The sequence below is a fragment of the Oncorhynchus gorbuscha genome, linkage group LG11 (assembly GCF_021184085.1).
Source record: "Oncorhynchus gorbuscha isolate QuinsamMale2020 ecotype Even-year linkage group LG11, OgorEven_v1.0, whole genome shotgun sequence".
In the NCBI taxonomy this organism is placed as follows: Eukaryota; Metazoa; Chordata; class Actinopteri; order Salmoniformes; family Salmonidae; genus Oncorhynchus; species Oncorhynchus gorbuscha.
The window spans coordinates 27,902,022-27,910,368 of record NC_060183.1 but is presented as its reverse complement, the minus strand read 5'-3'; the positions used below and the strand labels follow the sequence as shown (position 1 = coordinate 27,910,368).

Here is an 8,347-nt window from a genome sequence, read left to right as displayed (position 1 = left end):
GCTTTGACAGCTTTGCACACTCTTGGCATTCTCTCAACCAGCTTCATGAGGTACTCATCTGGAATGCATTTCAATTAACAGGTATGCCTTGTTAGAAGTTAATTTGTGAAATTTCTTTCCTTCCCAGGTTAATTATGGCTGTTGTCCCCGTACAGGGACCAACATCAGGGGAAATTTCAGAGTGACAACTAAAAATACAATTTCGTAACATTAAACATTCTTGAAATGCAAGTGTCTTATACCCTTCAAAAGATTAGAATCTTGGTAATCAAACGACGTTTTCCAATTTAAAATAGCTATTACAGAGAACAAATCCCATGCTTTTGTTTGAGAAGAGCAATCAAGAACAGAAACATTTTCCGCCATGACAGTTTTTAGACTTTCACATCTGAAGGTAAAATTGACTTACATTCTGATATCTTGCTCTTATTTCTCTTCCTGAGTATGCCATTGATCAAATGAAGTGCCGTTTTCTTTGATAAAATCCATTTTTATAGCCTAAATCTAAACATTTTGTAAAATATTTGTGCCGGGAATTCCATCTCTATCATTTTTTTATTTTTATGTGGCAACTGTGTAGGTGTAGACACATGGTGTTCCATGATCAGAACTCTGTAATCAGAACACTAAAACTGCATGAGCTGTCAAGTCAACCACCTGATAGAGGTCCTAGATGGCAGGGAGCTCAGCCCCAGTGATGTACTTAGCTGTCGGCACAACCCTTTGTAGCGCCAGGCGATCGAGGGGGGTGCTATTGCCAGACCAAGCAGTGATGCAGCCAGTCAGTATGCCATTTAGCAGACTCTCTTATCTCTACCAACTGAACTAGTGTCAGAGGACTAAATTAAAGCATAAATGCTTCAAATGAGTTTGCAACTAAAGTTTGTCAATATAACTTATGACATTGCATATGTTTTGTGATTGCAATGTAATGTGTCCTGACCCTCTTATGACAAATGCAGGTTATACAACAAAAGTTAACATAATTTGCAGGAGATTCTGGTTCCCTATAGTCATGTTTTTTGCTTGTCATTATCAACATATATAGAATAAAATTCACACAACTGGAGCTATGTAGTAAACACATTCAAACATTAAAGAGATTTCTGGGTAAAAAAAAAAAATCAGGTAGTTTCAGTGTAAAAATAACCATCCAATAACCATCCAAAATCACTCTATTAAAAACAAAACATTGAATTCCTATGCTGTTTTTAAATCAAGGATTAAACCATGAGAATATTGTGCCTCTAGTATTCCTAAGAAAAATGTGAGCCTCAAGGTTTCCCCATCGGCAGCATTTTGACAGCTGAGTATTTCGCTAATGTTTGACATTGTAGAGAGACATTACTACCACACAGAGACCATGACTTTTATAATTTGTGAATTTTCTGGTGTGATTTTAGGGAAGATGCCGTTGTGAAACTTCTCCCACAGTCCGAGCAATAGTATGGTTTCATTCCAGTGTGTCTCCTCTGATGATTTTTCAAATCTGTTGAAAAAGCAAAGCTTCTCTCACACTGAGAGCACTGATATGGTTTCTCTCCGGTGTGAATTCTCTGATGCTGCGTTAAGTTTCCAAATGAAGAGAAGGCTTTGCCACAGTCAGAACAGCCGTACGGCTTGTTGTCTAGCCTGTGCACTCGCTGATGTGCCGTTAAAGAGTCTGCCCTAGCAAAACCCTTCCCACATTCAGTGCATAAGTGAGGCTTCTCCCCTTTATGAATTTGCTGATGTGTTTTGAGGTGATGTGATCTGGAAAAACCTGTCCCACAATCAGGGCACATGTATGGTTTCTCTCCAGTGTGCACACGCTGGTGTTTTTGCATGTTACCAAAATGCGAGAACCCCTTTCCGCATTCAGGACAGTTGAAAGGCTTCTTTCCTGCATGCACAGAGCTCTCATGCGATTTGAGGTTTCCCAATTGAGAGAACCGCTTTCCGCACTGAGAGCAGGGATAGAGTTTCTCTTTGGTGGGATGCTGCACCCTCTCTGAAGTGTGAACTCTCTTGTGTATGGTTAAGATGTCTGACCTAGCAAATACCTTGCCGCACACAGAGCATTTGTATGGTTTCTCTACACTGTGAATTTTCGCATGTTTTTTTAAATAGTCTGACCTTGCGAAACTCTTCCCGCATTGAATACAGCCATAGCGTTTCTCTCCTGTATGCGTTTTATTGTGTAATTTCAGATGTCCCAATTGGGAAAATCCTTTTCCGCACAGAGAGCAGTTGTGCGGTCTGTCTGATTTGGGCAGCTTTCTGTCTGATTCCCCTGACTCTGAGGAAGTCTTCCCACCGTCGGAGTGTGAGTTTGGGCTCCCTCCTGGCCCTGGCAAAAACAAACAAGATCTTGAGTTAGAGCTTAGTAAATCTCCACATGATAAATTGTCATGTGACCAATCCAAATCAGGGCTCTAGACTCCCTATTCCTAGGTTTACGTTAGTGTAGGGGACTGATTTAGACCTGGGACAACAGGTGGGAACAAATTATCTGGTAGAACAGAAAACCAGCATTACTCTCGACCTTGCAGGGTAAAAAGTGCTGCATGGTCAATAAAAAGTCTGCATTGGCCGTGCAGTATTTACGCTCATACTTCTTGTGCTTCGCAGAGCAGCGCAGAGCTGTTGTCAAGGAAGTGAGTTTGTGTTTATACAGGAACTCCCACCCCCACCTACCATCAACCAAAGATGTCAATGCAGAGCTATACAGAACCACCGCATTGTTACAAAATTTGGGATGCGCATGGCGATGCGGTTCGGAACTCAATTTGGCCTCTGCATGCCTCCGCCATTGCGTCGTACCCTTTTTACAAGTCACAAGTAAGTCTCAAGTCTTAGAACTCAAGTCCCAAGTCAAGACCGACAAGTCTCAAGTCCTTAAGTCATGTGCTCTTCACCAAATTGAAATTCAAATTTTTAACAAGAGTAATAGTTAGTATATTAAATTGACACAAATCATGAATGCTTTTAAAAATATATATTTATTACTTTCCAAATAAACTTGATATTTTCATGGAAATATATGGGTAGCCATGAGATAAACATCAATGAAACAAACTAATATTGTAGTGCTCTCTCTCTCCAGATATACTCTAGACACCTAAAACAATCCTGTCATAAAGTTACAATAATTTTATAAAATCTTCTTTGGGATCGGTGTCCCTTCCATGGGACGGTTGAGCTAATGTAGGCTAATTTAATTAGCATGAGGTTTAAGTAACAAGAAAATTTCCCAGAACATAGACATATCTGATCTGGCAGAAAGCTTAAATTCTTGTTAATCTAACTGCACTGTCCAATTTAGAGTAGATATTACAGTGAAATAATGTCATGCTATTGTTTGAGGAATGCACAATTTGAACATGAAAAGTTATTAATAAACAAATTAGGCACATTTGAGCAGTCTTGATACAACATGAACAGAAATACAATGGTTCTTTGGATCAGTCGAAAATTTTGCACATACACTGCTCTAAATCTAAATTGCACCTGGGCTGGAATAATACATTATGGCCTATCTCTTGCATTTCAAAAGGTACAATTAAATACAAAAGAACTGTTGGTTTATTCATTGTATTACCATTTACCAGATCTATTGTGTTATATTCTCCTACATTCCTTTCACATTTCCACAAACTTCAAAGTGTTTCCTTTCTTTGTGCAGCTTCAAATGTCAAATAAAGTTGGAAGTTGTTGCGCCACAGTCTAATTTACTTCTCGCATGTTTTCCAAGTTGCAATCTGTCTTTTGTTGACTTCATCGTAGTCTTTATATCCAAAAATAATAATTTGGGGTATCATCTTTCCAAGGGCTCCGTCTGAATTCATCTGCCGACGTTCATCTGCACTGCCACGCGCAACTTTTTCTCCGCTGGCACAATTTGATTGGCTGCTCTCTGATTCAAACTGTAATCCGTTAAATGAAGAATTGATGCGCTGAACACTTTTTTAATAGCATACTTTTTTATATTTGGGCTTGGGGAGGGTATCAAGTCAGTTTGAGTCAAAAGGCTCAAGTCCAAGTTAAGTCACAAGTCATTGGTGTTAAAGTCAAAGTCGAGTTTGCAAGTGTTTTTTTTATTTTGTCAAGTTGAGTCTAAAATCATCATGTGACTAGAGTCTGACTCGAGTCCAAGTCATGTGACAAGTCCACACCTCTGATATATCATAGACTGCATTTGAGGAAACAATAGATAAGTAATTTGGATTTGAAAGTTGATCAACTTGTAAACTCACTTTTGAGAAAACCATCTTTCAATGTTTTGGTACTACTATTAGAGAGCTCTTCTTTGTCTACACCCATTCACACCCTCTTAAGCCTTAGCCCCATCCATCTCTTTAAGGGTTGATCTGACCATTCTGTACTAACTTGCCAGCTACTTCCAGACATCTAAGCGAGAGAGAACCGCTCACTGAACATTACTCGCCCTAGCAGAGCTGGTTAGGCTATTATGTTATCTTCTTATGGCTGGGGGCAGTATTGAGTAGTTTGGATGAATAAGGTGCCCAGAGTAAGCTGCCTGCTACTCAGGCCCAGTTGATAATATATGCATGTAATTAGTAGATTTGGATAGAAACCACTCTGAAGTTTCTAAAACTATTTGAATGATGCCTGTGAGTATAACAGAACTCATATGGCAGGCAAAACCTGAGAAGAAATCAAACCAGGAAGTGGGAAATCTGAGGTTTGTAGTTTAAGTCATTGCCTATCGAATATACACTGTCTATGGGTTCATACTACCTAAGGCTTCCACTAGATGTCAACAGTCTTTAGAACCTTGTTTGAGGCTTCTACTGTGAAGGAGGGGGGAATGAGAGCGGATTGAGTAAGGGGTCTGCCAGAGTGGCATGAGCTGATCACGTGCGCTCATGTGAGAACGACCTGCGTTCCATTGCGATTCTAAAGACAAAGGAATTCTCCGGTTAGAACATTATTGAAGATTTGTGTAAAAAACATCCGAAAGATTGATTTTGTACATCGTTTGACATGTTTATACGAACTGTAATATAACTTTTTGAACTTAGTCTGAACTTGCGCCTGGACTTGCCCGCACCTCGCGAGTTTGGATTTGTTTACCAAACGCGCTAACAAAAGGAGTTATTTGGACATGAATTATGGACTTTATCGAACACACATATATTGTGGAACTGTGATTCCTGGGAGTGCATTCTGATGAAGATCAAAGGTCAGTAAATATTTATAATGCTATTTCTGACTTCTGATGACTCCACAACATGGCTCGTATCTGTTTGGCTTGTTTTGTTGTCTGAGCGCTGTACTCAGATTATTGCATGGTGTGCTTTTTCCGTAAAGTTTTTTAAAAAATCTGACACAGCAGTTGCATTAATTAAGGAGAAGCGTGTATTTATTCCATGCATAATAGTTGGATCTTTTATCAATGTTTATTATGAGTATTTATGTGGCTCTCTGCAAAATCACTGGATGTTTTGGAACTACTGAACATAACGAGCCAATGTAAATTCAGATTTTTGGATATAAATATGAACTTTATCGAACAAAACATACATGTATTGTGTAACATGAAGTGTCATCTGCCATAAGAAGTTATCCAGAGTGTTAGTGACTGCAACTCTGCTGTCAGATTGTCTGTTTGTAAATTCAGAGTGTTTCACGTTCAGAGCGCACACTGGATCCTCAATAAGTAGGCTTGTTCTGAAAGCTCTGACCTCACAACTAGTCAAGCACCCAAGAAAACTGGCTAAGTACTTCCAGACACAATGAGAAAACACCCCACTCTGACCATTTTACTCACCCTAGCAGAGCTGGTTAGGCTTGTTTCATGTTATCCAGAGCATTGGCGTCTAACTGTGCTGCTGGCAACAATTGAATTACACTTTGTTGATGACGTTTACTGACACCGGACATATTCAACTGGTGTTGAACGTTAAAATATTATTCTGCGCTCTGGCACACTAAGACAAGCTTCTTTTGTTAAGACATATAGCTAGATAGCTAGCTAGGTAAACAATGAATCCAATGCATGACGTAATGTTGTTAGCAAGCCAGCCAGCTTCATTAGCTAGGTAGTGAACTTGTTTCAAGTACACTAACTTGAAATGAAAATACTTTGTCAAAATTAGAGTGGAGTCTTTTGTTAAGACACGTCGCTAGCTAAACAATGGACCATAATCACAAGTCATGACGTTACTACCCTGCATGAATCTGAATCTTACTAATTAGTGGCATTAATTAATCAATTAAGTATTTTGTTAATGATATAGCCTTGTTCTGTTCAATGTTCTCTACCTATATAGTACTCTTAATACCCCCAAATTCATGTTATATTCAAAATAATACAAGATATAAATTGCTGACACCATTCAAACCAATGAAGGTTTGGAATTTTAAAACCAATTATCTCAGAATCATCTTTTTGCAGATAGAACCTTATACTGTAGCTCTCGAATTCCCTTCTCAGAGAAGGACATGTACACTTCACAGGGAGGGAAAGAAGATGGTTGCCTATGCCTGCACTCTGGTCCTGGGGTGCTGCAGGCACTTCATGTTTTTGATTTAACTGACCTCGAAGACCAGGTGTGTTCATTTTTAGCTCAGTTGGTCAGGGCTGCATTCAGTACATAAAAACGTAATAGCGTGTTCAACTGAACAGAAGCCATGCTGCACTGATCGACCAGTTGAAAAAACATGAAGGGCTGGGTTGCGAGTTCAAAATGCACCCCTGCCCTTTAAATACGTCACTCGTTGCTTCAAGTCTGTTAAAGAACGTTTTGTGAAAACATGTAGTTCAGTAGAAAAGTTCAGTAGAAAACGTTCCACAACGTAGCAAACGTTCAAGCGAACTGAACCCCTGATCAGGGCCTAGATGAAACAAAATCCAGCAGTACCTGTGGCATTCCAGGAACAGGATTGCCTACCCCTGCAGTAGCGCGTGGGCCACTTATTCTGCCAATATTCATTGATATGTTTTCTCAGTGTAATCAAAATGCAATTAACCAGTCCCATAATTCATCTTCCATATAAGAATAAACTAAAGTAAATAGCAAATTAAGAAAAGGTAATTGAGTTTTTTTTTTAAACCACAACACTTATCCAGTAATAATCATCAGCCACCACTCTTACTTTGATAACTGAAATCGCCATGGTCCTCTTCTTTGACTTTCAACTCCGTCGGTTGGTATTTATTCACCGATGTCCTGCCATGAGCCTGCGTAGATACATGTATATATTCATGAGCAGGAACGCATTCTATAAAAAAGCACGAGTAGCCTATATCGCGCTCAAAATCCTACAAGAGCTCCACGTGAAGTGTGTCTCCTGCCTCAAAGTTGTAGCAGACATTAACCAAGCAAAGGGGCAATGGTGAAACAGGCATGCCAAATATACCTCTTCTTCCATCGCGTCCCGCAAAATCTAGTAAAGAAAATGAAGCCTATGTAAGAGGCTATTATTTTGAGCAAACTTTGTGTTAAAGTATAGTCTGTAGGCTAGTCTGTGTCCGGTAAAGCATCGACTAACGATGTAAACGCTCCCATGGGGCAGAAGTCAGCTTGTTGTTGTGATTCTAGATGGCCGGGACGTCACGCTCCAGGAAATCGATGAATCCGGGAGAAAGAGAGCGCGCGTGTTTGAAAAAGAAAAATCGTTGTGGTAGCTATTGATAAAGAATAACATCAAGATGAAGCAGCTGCTTTACAAGTGGGACGCACTTTTGAGCGCTACATCCGGAGGGGGTTCGTGCTGATTTTAGGGAGATTGTGAGGTGGTAGTTTTTGGAAAAAGGGGACCCTTGCCTTTTGGCTGATCCATTTGAAGTTTGGGCTCCCGAGTGGAGCAGCGGTCTAAGGCACTGCATCTCAGTGCAAGTGGCGCCACCATAGTACCTGGTTTGAATCCAGGCTGTATCACATCACACGGCTGTGATTAGGAGTCCCATAGGGCAGCACACAATTGGCCCAGTGTCATCCGGGTTTGGCTGGAGTAGGCTATCATTGTAAATAAGAATTTGTTCTTAACTGACTTGCCAAGTTAAATAAATAACTATGTTAAATAAATAAAAATTGGGTGCTGTGGAATCTGAGGGTAACCATAAGTGGTCTTGTGATAATTGTATGTGTTTCTGTTGGTCAAAGGGAGCAGGCGCTACATGTTAAACGAGTGGGGGCAAGAGATGTGAATTGTTGTTTTGCTCTCTCAAGAAAAGGGCACCATTGAAAATAGTGATTACTGGGATAGTGGTAAATGTGAAAGCTGACCAACTGAAGGGGGAAATTCACAGTATTTGTGATGCTCATCGTTTGAGGCGACACAGACAGGGTGGCATCAGTGGAGAAACAGAAGTCATTGTCTTTCCTGTTGAGTTTTGATG

General features: G+C 40.1%; 1 protein-coding gene across 1 annotated transcript; it reads right to left on the bottom strand.

Moving 5' to 3' along the window:
- LOC124048437 (zinc finger protein 239-like) lies at positions 1-7,672 on the bottom strand. Its single transcript, XM_046369222.1, has 3 exons — positions 7,366-7,672; positions 7,102-7,186; positions 1-2,329 (listed from the first exon to the last, which is right to left on the bottom strand). Exons 1-3 carry the CDS (start codon positions 7,375-7,377, stop codon positions 1,371-1,373), a joined length of 1,056 nt encoding a protein of 351 aa, XP_046225178.1. The 5' UTR covers positions 7,378-7,672; the 3' UTR covers positions 1-1,370.
- Between the last annotated feature and the right edge of the window lie 675 nt (positions 7,673-8,347).

Coding starts and splice junctions, on each gene's coding strand:
- LOC124048437 (XM_046369222.1), bottom strand. Junction 2,330..7,101: donor TGGCGATTTCAGTTATCAAA/GTAAGAGTGGTG, acceptor TGTTTTTGCCAG/GGCCAGGAGGGAGCCCAAAC.